The sequence below is a fragment of the Triturus cristatus genome, chromosome 3_2, assembly GCF_964204655.1.
Source record: "Triturus cristatus chromosome 3_2, aTriCri1.1, whole genome shotgun sequence".
Lineage (NCBI taxonomy): Eukaryota > Metazoa > Chordata > Amphibia > Caudata > Salamandridae > Triturus > Triturus cristatus.
Genome location: NC_140584.1, coordinates 794,465,741 through 794,492,285, shown reverse-complemented (window position 1 = coordinate 794,492,285; position 26,545 = coordinate 794,465,741). Strand labels below are relative to the sequence as shown.

Below are 26,545 nucleotides of genomic sequence, written 5' to 3'. Positions count from 1 at the left end.
TGGAGTTCGTGTTGACGACCTCCCAGCACCATATACTCTTAATGGCAGCACTGCACTTACAGTGCCCAGGAATGGGCCTGGGTACTGTAGGGGTACAGGGCTCATGCACCTGTACCCGCATCACTGGCATAGTGCACCCAGCTAGAGGGGTGACTGAGGTATGCCAGGGCAGTGGGTTAGTGGGCATGGCACGCAGGGATGTGTGTTATGTCGACTCTCTGTTTTGTTCTGCACCCAGACACTCAGCCTGCAAAGGCAGTGTGTGTGCGTCAAGGTACAGGGCCTCTAAGGGTGGCACAATAAGTGCTGCAGCCCTTAGGGGCCTTCTCTGGTCACAGGGCCCTGGGTACCTAGGGTACCATTTACCAGGGGCTGACATGTGGCCAGAGATGCCAATTGGGTTTTAGGCTTCATGTAGTTCTAGGGAAGTAACACAGGCCCTGGGCACCTGATTTGCAGGAGCCCAGGGCACACTCAGTCAAAGTACATCAGCAATTCAGCAAAAGGTGGGGGCATACCATACAAGAAAGATGACACTTTCTCACACAGGTTGCCTGAACACTCCCCCCCCCCCATAGCAGATCCGCTGCAGTGTCTCTGGAGATTCTGACCATCTAATCAAGATCTCCTTTGTGTTGAAACTACTGCTTGCGAAGGCATCACTGGAGGGCCCTCATGTGCCACCGTGCATGGTTGACCAGCAGTATGCAGGAAGTGAACAGACTGAGCAGGCGCAACTGGAACAGTCTTGAATACTCTGTGGAGGCGAGATGGCATGACTCACAGTAGTGTCCAGTACTGATCCTATATACAGGTTGCGCTGAGAAGGCAGCAGGTGAGAATTGGGTACAATTATTGAAAATCTCAAACTGAACAACAGCTGTGTTGTTAACTGCAAATGATGCAGCACCATCCCTGGCGACTTTGCTTTGAGCAGCCAGTCATCCAGATAGGGAAAAACAAGAATCCCCGACCTTCTGAGATTAGCTGCCACCACCGTCATCACCTTTGTAAATACCCGAGGTGCAGAAGTAAGGCCGTATGGAAGGACCACAAACTAGTAATGCTGAGACCCCACCGTAAAACGGAGATACTTCCGTTGCGACTTCAGTATAGGAATGTGAAAATATGTATCCTGTAAATGGATCAACACCATGCATTCTTCCTTCTCCAGCGCAAGAGGAACCTGAGCCAGGGTCAACATTTTGAACTTCTCCTGTTTAAGGTAAAAATTCAGAAACCTCAAGTCAAGAATCGGGCACAAACAAGCATCCTTTTTAGGAATAAGGAATCACAGAGAGTAGCACCCCTGACCCCATTCCTGCTCTGAAAATACCTGGATTGCACCCCTTTGAAGTAATAACATCACTTCCTGCTGAAGAAGCAGAAGATGCTCTTCTGAGCAAAGGCCCTGACGGGGAGGAAAATGAGGGGAAAATTCCTGGAAGGGTAGGGCATACCCATTTTCTAAGATATTTAACACCCAGAGGTCTATACTAACCGACCTCCAATGAGGAAGAAAATAGACCACCTGTCCTCCCACAGGAGCTGCATGCTCTAAGATGTCAGAGCTAGAGCTGCTTCCCTGCAACAATGGTAGGAGAAGGGGAGGAGGTGGAGGAGGAGACTTGCTGTCGGGCAGACCCTGCAGACTACCTCTGCCCTTTCCACTGTACGACCTGTACAAGGGATTTGCCTGCTGCTGCTGAGCCAAAAGCCACGAAAACTGCAGAACTGTTCAAAGCTCATAGGATGGGTCTGTAGCCCTAAAGACCTTGCCGTAGCCTTACTGTCCTTAAAGCGCTGTAGCGCAGACTCTGCTTTAGCCCTAAACAAGCTGGGCCCATCAAAAATGAAGTCTAGCAACGTTGCTTGAACATCTGGCAAGAATCCTGAACATCGCAACCAGGTATGCCTTCTAGTCGCCACAGATGACCCCACTGCTCTAGACACAGAGCCCGCCGTGTCCAGCCCAGATTGGATGACCTGGCAGGAAGCAGCCTGGGCATCAGCCAATAGGTCACAAAAATGCCCTCGAACCTCTGTGGGCAACTTCGGTACAACTTCCTTGGCTGAGTCCATAAGGGCATGGGTATAACGACCCAAGAGACATGTAACATTCGTGGATTTCAGGGCCATACTCCCTGATGAAACACCTTTCTCGGCCGACTGCTACATATGCTTTGAATCACTATAAGCAAGCGTAAATGGAAAGTCCCCTGCCGACAGCTTTGAAGAACACAAAGCCTGGACCACCAAGCTTTTCGGTGAAGGTTGGGAGGACAGAAAAGCTGGATCCCCAGGAGCCACCTTGTACCTCCTAAACACCATCCTGGAAACTACAGGAGTGGACATCGGTTTCTGCCAAAAATCTAAAATGGGCTCAGTTAATGCCTCATGAAGGGCAGGAAAGGTTCAGATGTCGGTGAATGGAAGAACCTCCATACAAATGTTGGATTTCGACTCCGCTGTTGGAAGAGGTAATTCCAAAAGGTAGGCAGCCTTTCGAATTACAGCGTGGTATGTGGTCACCTCAGGAGGCGGCAAGCCCTTCTGCAACGTCATCTCCCACTCAGGAGAGGTGTCCAGGCCACTAGCCTCTTGCAAACCCTCAAAATCAGGGTCAGAATCCACTATCTCTCCGTCTTTAGCCCCTCCATGCTCTTACTGGTATGCCTCTTACTCCAACAGCCTTTGAACCTCTCAAAAAGATCTCATTCTCTGAATCGGCATTGGCAGCGCCAGACTCTTGAGTTGCCGGTGACTTCAGAACCAGCGTTGAGGGAGGGTCCAAAGGAACAGGGGTCGAAGTCGATCGAGGTTGAACCAACCAATGGAACTCGACCATCGATAACCTCTGCGTCAGAAGAGGCCAACTCCCTGGAGCCACTGAACGGTGCCGGGAGAAATCCTCCCAGGAATATGCTAATGGACCCATGGGACCAGAAGGCGCACCAGTAGGATTCGCAGCCCTCGAAAACAAGCCGAACATAGCAGGAGTTAGGAATGCAGGTTATGATGGATCCGGAACAACAGGCTCTGGAGCCATTCGCAGAGGCAACAAGTTCAGTTCCAGCTGCGGCGTAACTAGATCTGGGAGCCGGAGGTGGAGTAGCCGACTTCGTTATCGGAGGAGGCGTAACATCCATCAGAGCCGGAAAAGTCACAGCTCTCCACGCCAGAGTCACCCCTGGAGTGGGAGTGGGAGTCGGAGAGATCTCATCCCTGCGATGACGCCTAGTACTCGGGAACACTAACTTCGGAGTCGCATCCTTCGAAGAACAATGCCAAGAAGCATGGCGCCACTTCTTCTTGTGCTTCTTGGATAACCTCGAAGTGTGAGGTGTCGGTGACTTCGATCAGGTCCAAGACCTCCTGCGACCCCTCTTCTGTTTCTTGGCATTGGCCATGAATAATTTGGGCCCCCCTCTCCTTCAGAGGCTTCCGATTCATCCTCTTACACAAGGTACATGTCCCGACGTCGTGATCTGAGGACAGACACCACAAACAGTCTCCATGGGGTCAGTGATGGACATCTGTCCCCCACACACTCTGCATGGCTTGAATCCAGACTCTCTTAGCGTAGTCATCTTCAACAATGTTGCAACAATTGTAACAAAGGAACTCCCTGAAATGGAGAGCCTGAAAAAAACCCGTTAGGCGTGGAAAAAAGGGAACTGACGTCAGCACGCCGACAAGGTCTTCTTATGGCTCTGAGGATGTCACACTGAATTGTGTGAGGAGCCGTTCCATTGTGACATCCTCGTCGACGTGGGAGACTTGAGGAGAAAAAGTTTCAGTGGAAAGCTGCGCATTGTGATAATTTAAAAGGGGAGGAATCCAGAGGCAGATGTATCCATCAGACTAACAAAGCATAGCACTTTCATCATGAGCATTAAAACATGAATTATTTTATTTTGTATACATCTAAAGAGAGCTGTGATATATGAAGTGTATGTAATTATTTTGGAATTGTGAAACATGCTGGATGGCTGACAGCGACATATTCCCTTTAAAACATGCCCTTTACAAGGTCAGGACAATGCAGGATTTCCCCTACACATGTATAACAACTATTCAAGGTGCCATTAATACAGAGTCAAACGTTTGCCTTTGACTAAAGAAGATGTGCAGTAAAGCAAAGATTCTCAAGCTCCTAAAATGGGAAGGATGTGCTGAATATTTCCTGGCATTAAAAGTATGGGAAACGGCTTTAGGCATGTGTAGTTATGCAGTATTCCAATATTTTACCATGATAACGTAACAGACAACAACCATAATTTTTGTGTATAGTAAACAGATAGTTCAAAATAAAAAAAACACTCTCTTAGAGAATTGGTACAGCATACACCATACCTTGGTAGATGATGAAACAGTCTTTAGGTAAATCTTGACGGGTGATGCATCCTGCATCTGCCCCTAGCAGGAATAACACTTTGGGGGGGTTCTTCCGGATGGCCTCCACCCCTGGCTTGTAACCCAGATCTAGAGCAGCCACTTGGCTTGCTACCCTGCAGAGATAAAGAGTATTACTACAATACAGAACCTCAACAAATCTGAAGTCATGTGCTGAACTTCCAAAAATATCTCTGACAAAAACTTTCATACAAATCTAACAGTTTGGCCAGTGTGCATTCAAAATATAAATACTTCGGAAAGAATACCAAAGCTAATGAACTGTGGGGACTATAACAGCCATGCAAAAGAATACTTAATAAACGGAGAGAAGGTTGCAATAAATTATATAGATTCATACATTACAGATGCAACTCTAGAACTTCGTGACCTTTCTAAATATTTTGGTAGCTAGACAAATACCAAAGCCAAATTCAAAAGATTGGTCCAGTGTAATTGTTTTTTTTCATCAGAAGAAAATGATATGATGCTCCCTAAAACAACAATGAGTCCTAAATGGAGAAGCCTCAAACACCCTCAGAGAAGGCTTGGCAAACATGTAGACCTGAATATCAGGTGTAACGTACCCTGGGCATGCACGGTCTTAAATGTGTTACAAAATTTCAGATCACCGCTGCTCGTTGGTTCAGAACATATCAATAGCCCAAACTGACCAGCAAAGTTAATCTAGCCAAGCACAATGCATTTAAGGAATAACAAGGAAAAGGGATTGTGCAAATAGGAACAAACCTGTGAAGGATGTTGAGAACCTTCCAGTCTCCTGTAATACCGCTGCTTGCCCTGGCATTGTATGCAATAGCAGAAACTGCTGCATGGATAGCAGCACCATCAACACGCTGTAGAGCACTGCTGCCAACAACCACCATAGGTTTTTTGGCCTGGCTTAGAACCTGAAAGAAAAAGTAAGAAAGGACAGGTTGTTCTATGAATAAGCGTTTAAAGCATGCAACTGGCAATTGTAGGAAACTGGATTTTTATGTAGTGGGCCAATGTAAGGGAACACCATTCAAAAAGTCCAGACGACCCGTAATGGTATACAGGACTTACTTCAATAATTGCAAGTGCTATTTGTGGTAGTGTAGTCGAGCAGTTTAAGCTTATATCAGATAGGAGTGTTAAACAATAGTTGCGCACACACACATAGATAATAAATGATATAAACACCCAAGAAGCAATCAAAGACCACATTTATAAAAATAGCACAGATTTGTACATAGACACCAAGATCATTGGAATCCGGTAATTACTTTTTGGAGTAATGAATTTTACAAGTAAATAGTAAAATACACAAAACGGTTTTTGAGGTATGAGCCTCAAACGAAGTAATGTTATCCTATTGGAGGAAAGACATACTGCATACATATACTTGCAAGCAGTTGTAGAAGGTGCCCTTTAGGACTTATGGTGCTTGGAGGTCAAGGTCCAAAGAACCAATAGCAGTTCGGGTTTACGTGCCCTGGTGTGTCCGGATACAGACGTGCTGGTAACGAAGGTAGCCCTGAGCGCTACATGGTTTAGTCCAAAGTACCTGTAACAAAAAAGCTACAAGTCGGGTCAAGTACGGCAGAACCAAAAGGGGGGCTCAGCTCGTGAGTGTCTCTGGAGCATGGGGATGCAGACGGTTTTCGTGAACCCGGGCTATGTGACTCGGTGCAGAGGTATTTGGTGGCTGGCCACTTGAGATGGAGGCTCTCACAGTTCTTCGGTTAACCTGAAAGGGGGAGAGAGAAAACAAGACGGCAGGGTCACTGTCAGTTTGGGACTAGTCTTTTCTGAAGTCCCTTGTCGGCAGTTCAGCTTTTGCAGCAGTGGTGTCCGGGCTGGACACTCCACAAGTCTTGGTTGCGGCAAATTCTCCGATACCCAGGGTATTGATTCAGGGGAGGTCCTGGAGGCTCTAACATCTCGAAACTCACTGGAGAGTCGGGGTTGACTTCTTGGAACCATGGTGACCTCCTCCTTGAGAAATGCTCCTTCAGTGGGCCCGATGGCCAGCAAAACGAAGTACCAGACAAGTGTGGTCGGTGCCTGCAGCTGCAGGGTGATGGCTCCTCCACCCCAAAAGAGATGCTAAGCGGTTGTTGAAGCACTGGACAGTTCTCTAAGGGTTTGGGGAGGATGTTCAGCTTCTTGATGAGTCTGTCTTGCAATTGTCTAGGTTACTAGTAGCCAGGCAGGATTTGGCACCAATTTCTGAGCAGGTCCTCTGCTCTTACCGTGTCAGCTCTTCTTTATCTTTCTTCTGTTCCCAGGTAGATACATTTCAGGATCTGGTGTTGGGCACCCCTAAGTACTGAATATAGGGGCATTAGCCAATGGGCTAGCTACCCCTGGGGTGTCTACACCCCCTATATGACCACTTTCTGGGAGGAGTGGGCATAATCTTGACCCAGAGTTCCTGGTTTCACCAAACCCAAGATGGTAAAACCCTTCTTTGACTGTCCATTTCAGGTGACCCAGCTTAAGTGTGCGCCTTGCCTGGAAGTGTGACACCGATCTAATTTCCCATCACCTCTGGTGCCAAATAAGCCTCAGGGGCGGCGTTCCCCAGGTCTGGACGGAAGTCGCGGTTGCATTTCAAATGCAGTAGAGGCTTTGAAGCCTCTTGCTTTGAGAGGCTAATCTGCTAGCAATCCTGCTGGAGGGTGTGTGTGATCACCTCCTGCTGGACAAGCATTGTTCCTGGCCTCAGAGAGCGCTGGCTCTACCAGTTGGCCAGCATACTCTGTGACTAGTAGGGCCTCAGGGGGCACCTCTAAGATGCCCTCTGGGTCCATGTCATAATACATCCGGTACTGGCATCAGTACGGATTTATTGAAACAAGATAATTGATACCAAGCATTATTATTAAGCATTTGTAGAGTGCGTAACTACCCAAGGGCATCCCAGCGCTAACAGATAGACAGAGGTTGCGGGTTTAGTTTATGGAGCTGATTGCTGGAATAGCCAGGTTTTGAGAAGTTTCCGGAAGGGGAGATAGCGGGATTCAGCACAGAGGAGTGGGGGCATTGTGTTCCAGAGTCTGGCAACGTTGTAGGAAAATGATCTGCCTCCGATTCTTATGCTTTTATTTTTGGTATGACTGCAAAATGGAGATTAGTTGAGCAGAGGCATTATCCGGGGTGGTAGGGGTAATGAGAGGCCTGCTGATAGCCGAGCCGATAACCCCAAAAGGCCTTATGAGCTATACACAGAGCCTTAAATTTGATTCCTTCGGATACAGGTAGCCAGTGAAGCATCTTCAGGGCTGGTTTGGCCAACTCATTTTCTGGCACTCCCAGCAATAGTCTAGCAGCTCAATTCTGTGCAACTTGGAATTTCCTTAAAGTTGCTGTGGGGGCGCCCAGGTAAAGTGAATTTCCGTAGTCCAAGAGCGATAGGACCAAGGCCTGTATCAGGGTCCTCCATGCGCTCATCGGTAGGAGGGAGAGAACCTAGCGAAGTAGTCTGATAGCGCTGAAACAGGCCCCTGATACTCTTACTGCTTGGTCTTTGAACTTAAGGGGGCTGTCAAGCCAGACACCCAGGCTTTTTATCTAGGTCTTCGGAGTTGGGGCAGGACCCAGACAGTTGTGCCAAATCTGTTGAGGTCTAAGCTGGAGGTGTTACCCAGGAGCATTAGCTCTGTATTTCCACCATTCAGCTTGAGGTAGGAGTAATCCATCCACGATGCAACTGCTCCAAGACAGGTTTCAAAATCAGAGGGGGGGTTTTGTGGGCCATTGAGGGTGATTGCCAGCTGAGTATCATCTGTGTAGGTGACAATTTGGATCCCATATGGCAAGATGACGTCCGCCAGTGGCTGCATGTATACATTAAACAATGTAGGGCTCAGGGAGGACCCCTGAGGGACTCCGCAGCTGATCGCTAGGGTTCTAGAGGTCGACTCTCCCGAGAAGACCTGAAAAGTTCTTATATCTAGGTATGTTTGGATCCAGTAAACTGCCTCACATGAGACACCTCTCCTCCTGAGTCTCTCCAATAGAATATTGAAAATCACAGTGTCAAATGCGGAGCACAGGTCTAGGAGGATGACAGCCACTGCCCCTCCTTGATCGAGAATCAGTTTAAATTCCTCTACTGCTGCCAGCAGAGCAGTTTCAGTTCCATGTTGAGGCCGGAAACCGGTTTGGGTGGGGTGTAAAAGGTCGTGGATTTCCAGAAAGTCTGAGAGGGCCGAGTTCACATGCTTTTCCAGGGCGTTAATGATCACTGGAAGCAGAGATATGGGGCGATAGTTACCCAAGTCATCAGGGTCCAAGTTAGTTTTTTTTAGTAGAGCCCTCACCATGGCATGTTTCCATGGTGCGCGGACTTAACTAGTGGCCATAGACTGTGTTATCATTTCTAGCATGTGGGGAAGTATCACTTTTCCTGCCTTGCATAGTGCATGAGGGAGAGCTGGGTCTAGGGAGGAGCCGGATTTTATATGAGAGAGAATTTCTGATAGCCTGGCCAGATTCAAGGGAGGAAATTCTTTAAGAGTACGTTCTGGGCCGAGTGGAGGCTTATCCGTTACGAGGAGGTCACTAGGGCGGGGTGAGCTGCAGAAAGCAGTGTAAATGTTTTGAATTTTTTCTAGAAAGAAGTCTGCTAGTTCATTGCATCCCTCAGGGGAGGCCACAAGAAAAAATTCGGATCTCCGGAGTTCTCGGAGGTCCTTTGCATCTCTGAAAATTTATTTGGGGGTGTTAGCCTGAGTTAATTCTCTTTTCGTAGTACGATGCCTGGGCGATTTTTATTTAGTTTTGATAGTGTTTTATGGATTCTCTGTATTTCTGTTTACTGAGGAAGTTATAGTTTTTCCTCCATTTCCTCTCCAGTCAACATCAGTATTTTTTGTGAAGCCATTATGTAGCTGGGTCACTCCTAATGACCAGTGCCCAGTACATACCTTAAGATGGATTCCTGATCACTTGCAATGCCTAGCAATGGAACTAGGTATTACAGGGGCACATCTGCTCAAGCAGATGTGCCCTCACATGTATTATGAGGCATCCTTCCTTAGGGCTCAAAGGCCTGCTTTAGGGGTAACTTACACAGAGCATGTAGTGTACAGGGGTATGGCACACAGTAAGTGCACAATGTTGTGTTTTAAGAATGTTTTTCACCATTTCACACGTCCTGCAATGGCAGTCTGCATGCAGCTTGTGTGTGGGTCCCTTAGGGTGGCATAATACATGCTGCAGCCCTTAGGGTTCCGCTTTAGTAGCCAGGCCCTGGGTACCAGAGGTACAATTGGACATTTGTCTTGTTTTTAGAGAAAGAGCACTGGGGCCTGGTACGCAGGGACCCAGCGCCCTACCAATTAACAGCAGCACCTGAGAGCAAAAAATGGGGGTGACCATGACAAAACGTAGTGCTTTCCTACAACAAATTAACACAAAAGTATCTATTCCACGACTCTTCATTGCAAGGTTTGGTCACTTTCTGAAGAAAAGGCATTTTTTGTTTGCTTAATAGCTTTGATGCAGTTTGACAAACCTGCAAGAAACTTTTCAATAAAAAAAGTCTGGGTTCAGCATTACATGTTTTGTGAAGATACATCGAACACGCTAAAAAAAAAAAAGGGAGGGAGAGAGAAAGAAAAAGTGACCTTTCCATTTGTAATTCCGTTGGGATTCTTTACTCAGATACAGAAAAAACAACTGAATGGAATTCCACTACATTTTGCATGAAAGTAAAACTTTACTTGCTTTGTGTAAGTTCTTTGAGAAATTAGCATCTAAAAGAACATTTGGTTGACATGAAAAGGTTAAATTCCACAGGTATCTGCGGAGGTCTGTGAATTTGGACTTCATGGCCTCCACAGACAAAAAATTCAAGATGAAAAACAGGATGAAGAGGAGGCAGAAAAACATCAACGGTTTAAGTGAATGATTCAACTCTGTTTCAACATTGAAGGTCAGAGCCTTTACGTCAAGTGATGTGTTGTCAAGTGCCTCGAAGATGAATGACTCAACATCAAAATGGTCCTCAATATCAAAGGTTCTCCTCGCCACTGAAATGGTTCCCGACGACATATCAGTCTTTAAAGGAGGAAATATTTCAAATTCGTCTGAGAGGAAGGGTGTCTAACAGTAGAAGTGACCCTCTTCTCTTGCCACTATTGCCTACCCAGCTTCTGCCTCTTAGACATCTGAATCTTGAGGGCATCCTCCAATCTCCCAGAGGGGCGAATTTGGTTATGATACTTTAGAATCAATATGTGCATGTTTTGACAGAACTCACGCTCCTGGACAGATTTCTAGTCAAGAAGGTGAGCCAAACAATGCAACTGGGTCCTTTTCAGATTTTGTCCTGCCACAACAAGGGCATCAAAACACATTTACACTGCTGTAGAATATGAAAAAAAAATCTAAAAGAATAGAGATGTCAGTCAAAAATCAAATGTAAGCACTCTGAAAATATCTCCGGCTGTCAAATACATTTTTTGCACAGTAATATTATGTTAAGTGGACTTTGGGTCAGCCCGTTGTTTATCGCTGGTTGACTTGCCTGTCAATCTCATTTACTTGCTTCTTATTTCAGTTTTCTTTCCTCTTCTTGCGCTTTTCACTCCTCTAGAGTATAACTTCTTTACCATCCTTTTAATTGGATGTCTTATAATCTTTCACGGCTCAACTCCTTTTTCATCGCGAGAGGGCATTTTTTGTTCTAGCTCTCCTTGAACCTCCCGATCCCCCCACATCCTGCTCCATGTGCTCTTTGTTATTCCTCACCTCTTCCATAAAAGCACAGCGACAGACTTGTATTTGCAGGGATTAAAGAGCTGACTTTATTGGGCTGGTTTTATCACCTGCATTCCACATGTGGCATGAAAGCCCTGGCCTTGGCTCAGAAATACAGTATTTATAGCACTGTACCACTAGGAGAGGGAGGCTGCAGATGCAAATCTTAACCCTAGCCTGCTATAGAGAACCAAATGGCTGGAGCATTTGTTTCAGTCCCCAGTCCTGTAGAAAGATATTCAGCCTTGGAAAGCATTTTACTTTAAAATCTTACACTTCCTTTTTGAAATTCTGTTGAGAGTTTCATGTGTGAAAATTATTTGAAAAATAAACCTTAAAATAGGTTTCCTTTTCCTCCAGTAGTTTGAATGTCTTTTATTTATTTAAAAAGCTATGCTATACAAGCAAGCACTAATCTTGCATAAAGCAACCACCACTGCCCGCTTACATCAGTTTCTTAATCGTTTTCCTTCCACGCCATCAAACGTGAAGTACTTCAAAATATTTGGAGGTGTCAGTGTGCCAAAATCTAACTTGGGACCTTATTAGGATGTCAAGGAGTACATGGCCCAGAACAGGGAAATGGAAGGACAGTGTGGAATCTGCGGTTAGATTAGCCACAAGAAGGTGCGTTAATAAGAGGTAAAGAAACTTGTTTTTATAATGGATACTTCTAACCATGGATTCCTCAGCTATAGAATAAAAACTGCATCAGTACCTTCCAAAGGTGGCAGCATCTGAGGAGTGGACCAAGACCAGGAGGACTGGGGAAAATTTTGACTACCTTGTACAGAGTCCGAATCAGAGTTGAATATGGCCTTCAGCCTCCAATTGTACTGGCACGGAGAGGCAGGTTTTGAATTTAGTTGAACAACCACTGAAAGAGCTTTAGTTATCTTATACCACGACATAAGACCGGTGTGCACGGATTTCAGTTCCAGGTCAGAGATCATTGTCAGAATTGGGTCTGGCTCTGGCAGAGTCGGAAGCAGCATTGGCATGGAAAGTATGGATGTAGAGCTTGGTGCCATCATAGATATGAGTCCGCAAACAGGTTTCAAAGGGGAAGCCTGTAATAGGGGGGGACCTGCGGGCGAAGTCAGACTGAGGACCCCTGCAGTTTCCTGTGAACCAAAGGCACCTAGAGGGAGTGAGCAGTATCTAAAAGTTCGACAGCCTTGCTTCTTTGAGGGTCGCTTCCTGTTATGGGGAAGATGATAGCCTGGGGAACGAGGGGCATGCTGGGAACAGCAGTGGCACCAGATCAGAGTCAGGAGATGATGGGGGGGGGGGGGGGGGGGGGGGGGGGGGGGAGGGGGGGCAGGGGGAGGGGGGACTTGTAGACTTATTTCAAGTGCCCAAAGGAGTTGAATACCAACTGGCTTTCTTGCACTTATGGTGCACTTTTGACTTCAATTTTATGGAAGACTGAGTAGAAGAGAGATTCTGCTCTGGAACAGCCCACGACTTAAGAGCAGAAACAGCCCTGCAACTTTGAGCAGGGCCACTGCTTCAAACCCATCTTCTTAGCTCCAGCACTTTTCACATGACTGAATGGTAAGCAAAGCTTAAGCACCAAAGACATATGTTGTGTGGGTCAGTAACCAACATCTGCTTCTGATAGCATCTAAGGTCAAATACCCTTCATGCTCCTTCCCTTCGCCCAAATATTGCACACAATGAAAATATACCTCATCACCTGAAAGAGCGTAGCACCATGTAAACCCTCATGCCACCAATGTAAAAACTACAATGGATCTAGCACAGCCTCCGGACAGGAAGGCCCATGTCTATTCAGCCAGTTAAAGAGGCTAAGAGCCTCCTGGCACATGATGCAGGACCCCAACCGGCCTTTTGTTGCAGTACCACATGGCAGTGGTATTGACAGTGAGAACCTGGACAACCCCCTCCACCCCTTGATGGATGGTAGGAAGGCAACTTATTGCCAAGCAAATGACCAGCAACTCCAACAGGTTGATGTGGAGGCGAGTCTCCGCCAGAGATCAGAGTCTTCTGATAACCACCTCTCCAAGGCACCTTCCCAAACCCAATAGTGTCAGGTGTAACCACTGTCTGCTCTAGCTGGGGTATGGAGATAGGTCTGCCGCTGGTCCACTTGTGGTCAAACAGCCACAACTGTAGGTCTTTTGCAGTTTCCTCCAAATCATGGATGAAACAAGACAGGTTCTCTTGGTTCAGAGTCTACTCAGACTTCAGAGTCCACCGCAGAGCCTGTATGAGTCATCTGGAATAGTCCATAAGCAGGCTGCATTAGGAGAAGAGGCCAAGAAGTCTCACAGCCACTCTTAGTGATACACAGGACAGAGATGGAAACATCGGCATCTAGCCAGAATATCCTGGACTCGGTCCGCCAGAGGGAAGGCTCAAAACTGCATGGCATCCAGCATGGGTCTGATTAATACTAAGGAGTAAGGAGTGACTTTGGCAAATAAAGATCCCCAAAGATGCTAAGAGGTCAGCAGTTGTATGAAGGTAGTGTACGACTGACTAGGGCGAGCCAGCTTTCAACCGCCAGTCGTTGAGTTAGGGGGAATACTGATATTCCCAACCTCTGAAGGTTGCTTCAACAACTGCCAACACTTGCAGAAACACATGAAGGGCACTGGTGAGGCTGATGGGGAGCACGGAGAGTTGAAAATGCTCTTGGCTCAACTTTATCCACAGGTAACGCCTGTTGAAATTTAAAAATTGGCGTGCTGTAGGTCCAGCACCGCTTCTTGTCTTCTTGATCCAGGGCACATATAACTTGGGACAATATGATCATCTTGAATTTGTCCATTTTCAGGAGGGAATTGATAGGGTGAAGATTTAAAAAAAAAGCAAAATTCATACTGGTGCCCTAAGCAATTTCACTCATGCCATACTCGTAAATCATATGGAGTGGCTATCCTTCTCCGTCGTGACCTCTACTTCAAATTGGAAAGCACCTATAGGCAAGGGGAGGGGAGACAGATGGTGCTGTGAGGTGTGTTTGGCACCAACCAGTTGACTGTGACTTCGATTTATGGTTCCAACAAAGATAGCGGGCCGTTCTATACTGACCTCTTCCCGAAACTCTCTCTCTTTCAGAGAGGGGAGTTGATATTGGGTGGTGACCTCAATGTATCCCTAGATCCTGGAACGAGCCTCACAGGCCAGCAGCCCTTATCCAGGGGATCGGAGACCTGACCCGCATAGACGCATGGCGACACCATTACCCTCAGGAACACGACTATACATTTTACTCTAATGTCCATAAAATGTATTCCTAATTAGATTACTTCCTAGTCTCTTAGTCTTTACTGCCTAGACTGCTCGACTCCAAGATAGATGTACCGGTCCTTTCCGATCACACTCCAGTTTGGTTAACCTCAAGTGCAATCGCTCCCCAACAGCCTATTCCCAGACCATGGGTCATCAATGAAGTCGCACTCCGCGACCCAGTTCTACGTGACCGTATCAAAGACGTTATAGAGCATTAATTTCCAGAAAATGAAGTCTCCTGCACATCTCTGGGATGCTGCGAAAGCGGTCTATCGGTGAGAACACATATCCCATGCGGTGACATTTGAATGCGCAGCTAAACTCCGACAACGGGAGCTAAAATCCCAGATACAACAGTCAGAAGTGAGGCATAAAGAGGGAGGCATGCTAAAAACCCTGAGAGACCTACGACTGCTTACGGGCGAACTTGAACACCTTTTGATGAAAGTGGCTGCTAAGAAGCTGCTATACATCAACCAAATCTACTTTGAGAAGGGTATAGGCTGTTAGCCCACAAGTTGCAGGTATGCTCTATGTGTAATCTTATTCGAGAAGTGGAGGACAAGGAGGGTCATCTCCAACAGGAGACCGAAGATACAATCGGGGTTTTCCAACGCTACTACACCGCTTTTCACCAGGCCCAATGGTTTGATGCTCAATCTCAGGAGGATTACCTATGTAGATACATCCCCAGGACAGGGCCGAAGAACTGCGCCTCCCAGACGAGGATATTACCCCGGAGGAGGTTCGGGCCGCGATAGGCAAACTCTCCTAATGTAAGGCTCCTAGAGACCCTCCCTCTGGTTATCCACCAAGCGATCAGTTTACAGATTCACATCAATATACTCAACATCGTGGGTGGGGGGTTGACGGTTAAGTCACCGAGGGTAGCAAAAACATCCTTCTACAAAACAGTATGGGAAGGTGGTTTGGGTTTGCTCCATGTTTCAAATGACATTAGCAGCACAACTCCGCCCTTCCCTTGAATAGAATCACAACCTTGATGGTAAACCCTGGGTTCAGGTGGAACAGGCTTTCTCCTCCGCACCTTTATCAGAGCTGTTGTGGCTCCCGGTTTCGATTTGGACAGTGGCCCCCAGCTATTGCCTTCAACAGTTATACTGTTAGCTTACTGGAGAGGCGAGACAGCGTAGGACATTTCCATGCAATCCCTACCACTCCAGACTCTTAATTGGCTACAAAATCGATTTCCCATACTACGTGACTTCTATGATGATAGTGACTTGCGTTCCCCGGATGACATGGCCACCACATGTGCATTGACTAGGTGAGACTTTATAGGTTGAGCCAGGTTTTCCACTGGGCCCCCAACAAAATTGGTCCTCCAGTGAGAGGCTACACTCAAAGTTTCTCTACCTTAATACACGCCGCAGAGGCATATCGTTGGCTATACCCATTTTCCAGCAATTGATCCCCTTAAAAGCATGCTTATGTCCTGCAATGGGGAAAGGGACCTTGATATTGAGATCCCTGATGACACATGGCGTGCCATATGGCAGAGAGCCACTAAATCCTCAATTTGCATTCGCTACAAGGAAAGTGCTTATAAGATGCTAACTCGCTGGTAACTAACACCCGTTAGACTTGTAAAGATGTTCGGGGGCTCTGATGTCTGTTGGTGTGATGAATGGGACACATTTCTACACACTTGGTGGTCCTGCCCAATGATTCTTTCTTTTTGGGTGGAGATCTAAACTACAATACTGGCCATTACAAATGTCTTACTGCGGTTGATCCACTCATGATGCTTTTGGGTGATACTGGACCGGATAGGCTTTTTCCCTCAACAACTCCAAAGGGCTGCCTGCTTACTCACTGTTAGGAGCGCAACTGGGTACGGCCTGATGTGGCAATAATTTGTGCCCCCCCTCTAAATATGTGGTGTGGAAAGATATGGTTACTATATGCTAAGGAAAAACGAACTGTTATTTTACGGGATCGAGTGACCAGGTTTGAGGTTGTTTGGCACCCCCTCGCTACATATATAAGAATACCATTAAAGGGTGGATGGGCTCCACATGACCATGTCTAAAGGCGTCTGACATACACACTATGATACTGAGGAGCGCTCATCGGGAACAGACCTTCCACCTGGTTGACACTTTTGCAGGACTATTTGAAGCACCCACCCATCTGTCAGATGTGATGTCGTGCCAACAGTGGAAGTAAAACCTTTTCCTTCGTCCAACAGGGTGGCCATGTGCCCCTGAAGGCAATATAAAAGCAGTTTGGTGGCGGGAGGGGCAGGGATGCTGCCAATGAGGGTCTGGATGTTGTCTGCCAGAACCCGGACTATGGTCTCAAAAGGACTAGGGAGATCTCTTCTGTGGAGGTGGACCAGAGTGTAATCTCTGTGCCAAGCGCCTTCCGAAGCCTGGAAAGGGGGGAAACTGCTGGGCATACCACTCACGGACACAGAACAGCAGATGGAGTGCGCTATGGCCATATTTTTCTTGAAGTGCTCCAGGGACCAGTATTCCTAGTCTCCGAAATGATGTGTGCCATCAAATGGCATGTCCATTAGTGATGCCTGAATGTCACATTAGAAGCCTGCTGAATTCATACACATGTAGCACTGAAAGACCACACCCACACCGGTACATAGCGCCCTGCACAAGCAGTTGGTGGTGTTCAGCCACGAGCAGGTGGCATACTTTGCTGCATCCTGACCATTCAGAATTGTGTGTGCAAGGTTGGTCATCAGGGACTGTCGGCAAGATCTTGCAGATCACATCACATAATGCTTGAGAGTATTGTCCCAGGACAGAAAGCAGCTGGCATTTCCAGAAAGAAGGGAGAGACTGGCAGAGTAAAGGACAAGTTACTTACCTTTGGTAATGCCTTATCTGGTAGTGACATGACCTTTCTGCAGATTCCTTACCTTTGAACTTCCAGGCGTCAGACTGGATCCGTTGGATTTTTCTTAGCAGTACCACGGCGCGCTAGTTGATAGTGTTGGTCGACTATGTGCGAAGTCGTTGGCGTTGTATTTGATGTCGTCATGATGTCTGCGTCGTCAATATAACTACCACTCCGGCGCACTGACGTCAGTACTTTTCACGACTTTCCATGCCTTAAGCGCGGAGCCATGAATTGGCTGACCATGTAACATGAAGGATGTTACTTGTTATTGTAAATACTCTATATCGTTTTATATTGTTTTTAATGATCTTACATACACGAGCAGGATTGGGTTTCAGATTGTAACATAATGAATAACCCGCTCTCTCCCCACCATGGACTTTTGGACTGAGATCGATGATAGTTTTATCGTGATACTGTATATATGGTTCAACTGATATTAGATACTATTGCTTTCTAAGAACTTCTTGGTAAATTCAAGCACTGGCATTTCCTTTTCTGGTTCGGCTCTTAGGGCTGACACCTAAACAGTATTTTCATGTATGTTTAGAATATAGTTGATTGTGGACTATTTGAAAATCTTGTTTTATTGTGAAACTTTTATGGCCTAGGGCCGAAATAAAGTGTTTAAAATGAAATGACTGACCATGCTGCGTTAAAAAAAGAAGAGCTAGGGGAACAGCCCTGACACTAAAAACAGTTCCACGCCCACCCAGTTATTTGCACAATCTTTATTTGCCCACTGGTTTTTAGGGATCTAGGACACGCCCCGCTCCCACATCGGATAGTATTTAAAGAGAACTAGAGCGCGTCCGCGCAGCTTACTGGCTGGGTGTGGTAGCTGCTGATACTGACCTGTTCTCGCGGTCATTTTCTTTTCCTTGTATGCACACATGGTGCACCTTGGGAGGTGCCTGGCTCCCGCGACGAGGGAGCCATACTGAACGAGATTCAGTTTTTATTATTTTTATGCGTTTAGCTTTCTCCTTTTATTTTGATTTTTTTCACAGCACTACGTGACCACAGGGGAGCCTGCTGATCGCGTAGATGGTAGCTGCACCCCAGTTATTTGCACAATCTTGATTTGCCCACAGGTTTTTGGGGATCTTGAACATGCCCCCCGACCCACATGGGAGAGTTTTCAGGTAGAACTAGAGCGTGTGCGCGCCGGTGGCAAGCCTGTCTGTGTCCGTCCGCACTCGGACCGCGCTCAGTGCTAGCCCTCCTGACAGTTTTTCACAGATCTAGTACTCCGGTAGTGAACTGCGAGCTCTTAACACTGGAGGTAAGCCAGCTGAGAAATGTCTGGTTATCGAGCTCGACAGAGAAGAAATATGTAGCTTATGCCTGATTTGTCGAGCCTCCGTCCCTAAACTGATCAGGCAACAGTCTAGACATATAGCCGCCCTCAAAGATACGGCCACTACAGTGGTAAAAGGGACAAGGGATAAATACTTACGCTGTGCTTTGCTAAATGCCAGATCATTGGTAAAGCATAGCTTAGAATGTGGTGAGTTAATGGAGAGTGAGCAGAGATATAATTTTTGTAACTGAGACCAGGGCAGATGCGGTGTTGGGACCTAGTTTGGTGGAAGCCACCCCAACGGGATTCGGGATTTTCACGTTGGACAGGAAAGATGGACGAGGCGGAGGTTTGGCAATTCTCTATAGGGAGTTGATCCTAGGCACCTTTTCTGCTGTAAATTCTCAGGACTGTGAAGCACTGGCTTTTAGTTTTCAACCTAATGCACAAATTAATTTTAAAGGTATTTTATTGTATCGACCACCTGGCCCTAGAGGTCCTTTTATGGACAAGGTTAGCAGTCTATTAGAAGATAGATTAGCCATGTCCAATAAGACTTTGTTAGGGGATTTTAACTTCCACCTGGAAGTAAATCTTGATTCTGAATCAGTACGCATCATTGATGTAATGAATAGTGGGTTTGGCTCAACTAGTGAAAGGTCCCAAACACACGGCCAGTCATACACTTGACGGGTTCTTTTCAAATAACCCTCTTCTTTTGGTTGAAGACATTTTGCCTCCTACTTGGTCCGACAATTCAGCAGTACTGTTCAAGATTACTTTGGCTGGGGGTATCTCCTCATCAGGGATACAACATAGAACAAAGACTGTGCATAGGTGGGATAAAATTAACCAGCAGCTTTTCAAAAACCATCTCAACCAGTATAATTGGAGAACGTAGATAGGAATGAGGAAAACTTCAATCATTGGTTGGTGGCTACCACCTCTGTACTAGTCCCAGAGACAACTACTAAATCTAGGTGGAGACGCCCCTCAGCGCCCTGGTATTTGGTCACATTCTAAGAAAGCAAGCTAGCCTGTAAAAAACAAGAACTTCTCTGGAGATCTGCATACGATTCTGGGGAGAAGGAAAAGTATAAAGTCTGTCTTAATAACTAAAAACTAAAGGTAGCCAGGGAAAAGACAAAATATTTTACTTAGAAGATTGAAGGCGCTAAAAACTCTTCCAAAGAACTGTTTAAAACAGTCTTGTCCCTTACATCTCCGCATATCCCAGAATTTGTGCCTACACAGTCATTGTGTGATCAGATCGGTAAACACTTTTTGAATAAAGTGGAAACTATTTTTAATGATGTCTATCAACCTATGGTCATGGGGGAGGGGGCCGCTTCCTGCTTCGGTCATAAGCTTCGGACGGTTCAAGAATGTCTAGGCTTCACTGAATTTGCCAATCTCAATCCCACCCAAGTAGGAGACCTTATTACGAAGGCCAAATCGGGATCTCCGTTTCACCCTTGCCCAGTTTCAGTTTTAAAATTGGAGCAAAACAATATTGCAGATAATCTGACTAAAATTAGCAGCTCCGTTTTTAGTGTAGGCTTCTTCCTCAATTCATGAAAAGTTGCATCAATTCTACCAATGCTAAAGAAGTCCAATCTAGATCCTAATGACACAAACAACTTTTGTCTAATCTCCCAGCTCCCCCTGCCTGCAAAACATTTTGAAAAGGCTATGAATATACAACTCTCAGATTATATTACTGAGCACAGTCTGCTTGATGACACACAACACGGCTTTAAGTCCGGTTATAGTACAGAATCTACCTTGATTAAATCGGTTGAGGAAATTAGAGAAGCTCTGGACGACGGAGGAATGGCCGCCCTTATTCTTTTGGATTTGTAAGCGACCTTCAACACTGTCCACCATACTATTTTGGTGGAATGGATAGCGGCAATTGGTGTGAAGGGATCTGCGCTTTATCTGTTAATATCTTTTTTGGAAGACAGGATGCAATTCATAGCCTTAGAACCGTTTAAGTCGGAGCCTTTCTCTCTCACTTGCAGAGTGCCACAGGGCTCTCCATAAGCCCAACCCTTTTTAATGTTTTTTTAATGATAATATTGTAGCCTTAGCACCGATTATCAAATCTTTTGGTTTTGCTTTAACATCATACGCGGACGACACCCAGATTGTCCTAGCGGTTACCAAACAAACAGATGGTATTGGTAAGAAATTTCATGACTGCATGACTGCAGTTAGTTCTTGGATGGGCAGCAACTTCTTAAAGCTCAGTTTTATCACGCATACCAAAATTTGTCTCTGTGAGAAAGGTCATTCAAAGGTTGCACTGGTTGCCAGCGAAAGACAGGATAAGATTCAATGCCCTCTGTATTGCCTGTAAGGCATTGCATAACCAGGAACCTTCCTACATGGCCCTGAAGTTTAGATGGTATACTCCAAATAGAACACAGATTGGCCAACTCTAAAAAGCTGGTAGTACCCCGGCTCAAGAAAACGACCTGGGGTGGAAGAAGCTTTTTTGCAGGAACAGTGGCGATCTGGCATGGACTTCCTTTAGGGATTCTCTCATCCCCCAACTGGCAGGCATTCAGAAAGCTTTTGAAAACATGGTTCTTTAGTAAGCAAGATCTTTGTTAGACATTAAGTCCTCCACCAAGCCAGATCAGTGAGTTAGCACCAGGACACCTAAGAGTAACAGTACGCTCTAAAAGGAAAATGTTACTTACCAGTATGCATCTGTTCTTGGCATGTAAAGCTGCAGATCCTCACACTTGCATTAGATAGCCATCTGGTGTTGGGCTCGGATGCTTGCACGTTGTTGTCTTGTAAAGCGCGAACAATCACCCGTAAGGGTCTCTAGGCGCTGGGGGCCGTCGGGAAGATTAAGCAAACTATTGCCCAGAGTCACATGGTGCTGGGCTAATCTGCCGCCGGCGATCGAACTGTGATCCCCAGATTCCGGAGTCAGTCGCCCTGGCTGCGGCGCCACACCTCTTCCCTTGGACGATAGTGCGCATGGGCATCAACTCCATCCTTCGATTGTTTTTCGCCATGATGGGAAATGATGGAGTTAGTAGAAAGAAAAAGATGTCCATGTGTGCATATCTAAGTAAGATAGAACTGGAACAGATACAGGTCCTGTGGAGGTGGGTGGGCGTGTGAGGATATGCAGCTCTATATGCCAAGAACAGATGCATACTGGTAAGTAGCATTTTCCGTTCGAGGCATATGAGCTGCAGATCACACACTTGCATAGACTCTACAGCAGTATCTCCCCTAGCGGTGGTCACCTGCATCGGTTGCAGCAGTTTGAAAGAGAGTTTTAAGGACAGCTTGGCCCACAGAAGCTTGCTGCTTGGCTTGCACGTCAACACAATAGTGTTTAGTGAAGGTGTGTGTTGTAGACCATGTTGCTGGCTTACAAATGTCTTCTAGAGGAATGTTCCCTAAGAATGCCATAGAGGCCCCTAGTTTGCGTGTGGAATGCGCCCTAGGGGCAATTGTCAATGTGCGTTTGGTTTTCTGGTAGCATATTTGGATACATTTAACGATCCACCTTGCAAACCCAGCCTTGGAGATGGGATTACCCTTATGCGGTGGGGAGAAAGCTACAAACAGTTGTTTTGTTTTGCGAAAGGATTTGGTTCTGTCAATGTAATAAAGCAGGGCTCTTTTTACATCTAGGGTGTTTAGAGCTCTCTCCGCTACGGAGTCGGGGTTTGGAAAAAACACTGGTAACTCCACTGATTGGTTAAGATAAAATGGAGAGATGACTTTAGAAGGAAATTTTGGGTTTGTTTTGAGAACCACCTTGTTACGGTGTAATGGTAAGAATGGTTCTTGTATGGTTAAAGCCTGGATCTCACTTACTCTTCTAAGAGAGGTGATGGCAATAAGGAAAGCTACTTTCCATGTGAGGAACTGCAGTTCCCATTTATGTAAATGTTCAAATGGGGGTCCCATGAGCCTGGTAATAACATTTAGATTCCACACTGGAGAGGGTGGTAACCTAGGAGGAATGATTCTTTTCAGGCCCTCCATGAAGGCTTTAATTGCAGGGACTCTAAAAAGTGACAAGTGTTGTCTGTTTTGCAGGTAAGCAGCAAGTGCTGCTAGATGTAAACGTATTGATGAGTATGCTAGATTACATCTTTGCAAGTGCAGTAGGTAGCAAATGATATTCTGGATGGAGGCATCCAGTGGATCAATATGGTTGTTGGTGCAGTACATGGCAAATCTTTTCCATTTTGCAGCATTGCAAGCTCTAGTAGTAGGGCGTCTGGCTTCGTTAATGATAATCATACAGTCCGGTGGTAGGTTAAGGTAACCGAACTCTAGGACTTCAGGAGCCAGATCGCCAGATTCAGCTGACCTGGATCTGGATGTCCGATCCCTCCATGGTTCTGCGTTAGCAGGGATGGGGACAGGCGTAGTTTTTGGTGCGGAACTAGTGAGAGTTCCAACAGTGTTGTGAACCACGGTTGGTGTGCCCATGTGGGAGCTACTAAGATTAGTTTGAGAGACTGTTGTCGGAGCTTGCGTACCACTAATGGAATCAGTGGGAGTGGCGGAAAAGCGTACTCAAATCTGCCTGACCATTTCATCCATATCGCATTGCCCTTGGACAATGGGTGTGGAAACCTGGCGGCGAAGGTTGGGCATTTTGCGTTTTCGTGTGATCTATGTCCGGTTGGCCCCACATCTGAAAAAATGGTAGAAGAACTTGGGGATGTAGTTCCCATTCGTGAATCTGTTGTGTTTGTCGACTTAACAGATCCGCAATCGGATTGTGAACTCCTGTTAGGTGTTCGGCAAGTAGATATATATTTTGTGGGATGGCCCATCTCCAAATGTTCTGTGCGAGCTAGGACAGCTGCAGGGAATGTGTGCCTCCTTCTTTTTGTATGTAGTATATGGCTGTCATGTTGTCCGTCCGGATCAGGACAGCTTTGTTTTGTACATGTACTTGGAATGATTTTAAAGCTAGAAATATTTCTAGTAGTACCAGGTGATTGATATGGAGCACTTTTTGTTGAGTGGTCCACTTGCCTTGGGTTGTATGTCCGAGGAGATGGGCTCCCCATCCTGTGAGTGATGCGTCTGTGGTGAGTACTATCTGTCGAACAGGTTCGAGGAACGGCCGCCCTTTGGACACGTTTGTGTTCCACCACTGCAGAGAGTAATGTGTGCGGCTGTCTACCAACACCAGATCTGTAAGTTGTCCTTGAGCCTGATTCCACTGATGTGCTAGACATTCCTGTAAGGGGCGCATTTGAAGTCCTGCATAAGGTACAAAACAAAATGCAAGATGCCATCATGCCTATGAGTTGTATGAACACTCTGGCTGTGAGAGAGTGTTGGGCTTGAAAGTTTGTGATGAGGGTTTGTATGCTGGCTATCCTGGCAGGACTGGGATATGCTAGAGCTATGGAGGTGTTTATTGTGGCCCCCAGATATTGGTGTATACGAGAGGGCTGGAGATGCGACTTGGTGTGGCTGACCGTGAACCCCAAGTTGTGTAATGTTTGGATGGTTTGGTGAGTGTGTTGAACACATTGGTTGAATGACTTGGCTTTTATTAGCCAGTCGTCCAGATATGGGAAGACATGAATCTGTTGTCTTCTGAGATGTACTGCTACTACCGCAAAAAATGTTATGAATACTCTGGGTGCGGTGGTGACTCCGAATGGAAGGACTTTGAACTGATAGTGTTGTCCATCCACTACAAACCTTAGATACATCCTGTGAGCAGGATGAATGGGAATGTGGAAGTAAGCGTCCTTGAGATATAGCGTGGCAAGGAAATGGCCTTGTTGTAGCAGCGGGAGCACTTGTTGGAGAGTGATCACATGAAAATTATTCGAGTGTATGTATAGGGGTCTGAGGTCGAGTATCAGTCTTAGAGTCCCGTCCTTTTTAGGTATTAGGAAGAACAGCGAGTAAACCCCTAATCCTTGATGTTGTAAGGGAACATGCTCTATTGCATGCTTTTGAAGCAGTGAGAGAACCTCTTGTTTTAAGAGCGTGAGATGATCTGTGGACTTTGGACGCTGCTTGGGTGGTATGTGTGGGGGGGTAGCTGTAAGTTCCAGGCAGTAACCATTCTGGATAATCTTTCTTACCCGCTTGTCTGTTGTGATGGAATTCCACCGACCGGAGTGAAATGTCTGGGGGAAGCGGAGGGAAGTCACTGTTTTGTAGTGGGGGGGAGGGGTGCGAGTGTTTTTATTACCTCGGCCTCTTCCTTTATTGTTATTTCCTCTGTATCCGACTCTAAAATATCATCTATTGGGGGATGTTTGTGTAGTGGTTTTAAACGAAGATGAGGTGTCTGCACCCATGTTTTTGGAGGCTCCTCTATAGAAGGAGCGACAAAAGAAGCCACGTGTTTGTGGAGATTGTAACGTTCCCATGGACTGAGCAGTCTCAGTGTCTTTCTTCATCTTTTCAAGTGAGTGTCTACAGCCGGGCCAAATAGTTGTTCTTGGTTGAACGGCTGGTTGAGGATGGTAGTCTGGACCTCCTGCTTAAAGCCTGAAATGCGCAGCCAGGCATGTCGTCTAAGAAGTACACTGGTATTGATGGATCTAGAGGCAGTGTCTGCCGCGTCAAGTGCGCATTTAATTGACGCGTTTGAAATTAGCTTGCCCTCTTGTATGAGATCATTTGCTTGGGTTTTATATTGGTCAGGCAAATGTTGCAATAGGGTTTACAGTTGGTCCTAGTGGGCCCTTTCATATCTAGCCTCCAGTGCTTGTGTGTTAGCTATGCACCAGTGCTTAGCTGCCTGTGCAGCTACTCTTCTGCCAGACGCGTCTAGTAATTTGGATTCTTTATCAGGGGGTGGCGCATCCCCGGAGGTTTGTGAGTTGGTGCGCTTTCTAGCGTTGGAAACTACTAGAGAATCCAAAGGTGTGAAAAAGTGGCTCTGTATATACTGTTCCCAAATAGGTACAGTGTGTACAGAGTCCACAGTCCCCAGAGGTTTGGCAGAGGTTAAAGTTAGATATAACCTCACTCTCAAAAGTGGTAGCTTGGTCAAGCAGTAAGGCAGTATCAGAGGACAGTGTAAAGCATTTGTTGTACACACTCAGTCAGCAAATGGTCTCACACACTCCAGAACAGAACTCTAGGCCAATGGTTTATATACAAAAAATATATGATTGTTTTATTTTAGAACCAACAATAGGTATTAAAATATGCTTTCTCAGAATGAGATGCTTTAGTTAGATACATTTGCAATATGAAATTGACTTTTGTAGGTAATAGTTACAGGTTGTTGCAATAGGCAACACAATTTCAAACACAATAATACATTGAGCTCAATGGGAGTTTTAAGTTATTTGCAATAGATTACTTTCAGGATTACTTTTCTAACTCCAGGACTGAATCCTAGATTCAGTTCTGGGACAGTTCTTGGAAACAAGTGAGTAAATTCGTTTAAGTTACTGCTGTAGTTTTTAGGCAATATTTTGCTATTCTAAAAGTTGACACTTAGAAGAAATTTCATAGAAAAACAGTCAACGATTCCCTATGGGAGAAAATTCAAGTTACGGGTAAAGTATGTTCTCGTTACTTTTGTAATCCAGGGCTGGGCTCCTAGGCTCAGTACTGGGACCTCTATCTAAAACAGGTAAGTAATTACGTTTTCACAGTTGGTACGATTTTTAAAGAATATTTGTAGTTTGCAAAAATCGACACTTAGAAGAAATTTCACAGAAAAACAGGCCATGATTTCCTATGGAAGAAAATTGGGTTAATGGCAAGTACGGTTGTGAGTACTTTTCAGGGTCAGTGCTGGGCACCAAGATCCAGCACTGGGATCTCTCCTAATAGCAGGTGAGTATTTCCGTTTTCGTTACTCGGTTGATTTTAGGTGAATATTTTAAGTTTTCGAAACTCCACACTTAGAAGAGATTTCAGAAGAATCCAGTCAATGTTACCCTATGGAAGAAAACTGGGTTA

At 46.0% G+C, this 26,545-nt stretch overlaps 1 protein-coding gene across 2 annotated transcripts in view; it reads right to left on the bottom strand.

The window, feature by feature from the left end:
* NDUFS1 (NADH:ubiquinone oxidoreductase core subunit S1) overlaps positions 1–26,545 on the bottom strand; it is a 568,511-nt gene that overhangs the window by 93,694 nt on the left and 448,272 nt on the right. For both annotated transcript variants that reach the window (XM_085648921.1, XM_085648922.1), the window contains 2 exons: positions 5,146–5,306; positions 4,357–4,511 (listed from right to left, as the gene is read on the bottom strand). In XM_085648921.1, the coding sequence (XP_085505047.1) occupies positions 4,357–4,511; positions 5,146–5,306 (316 nt within the window). The remainder of the gene's footprint in view (positions 1–4,356; positions 4,512–5,145; positions 5,307–26,545) is intronic.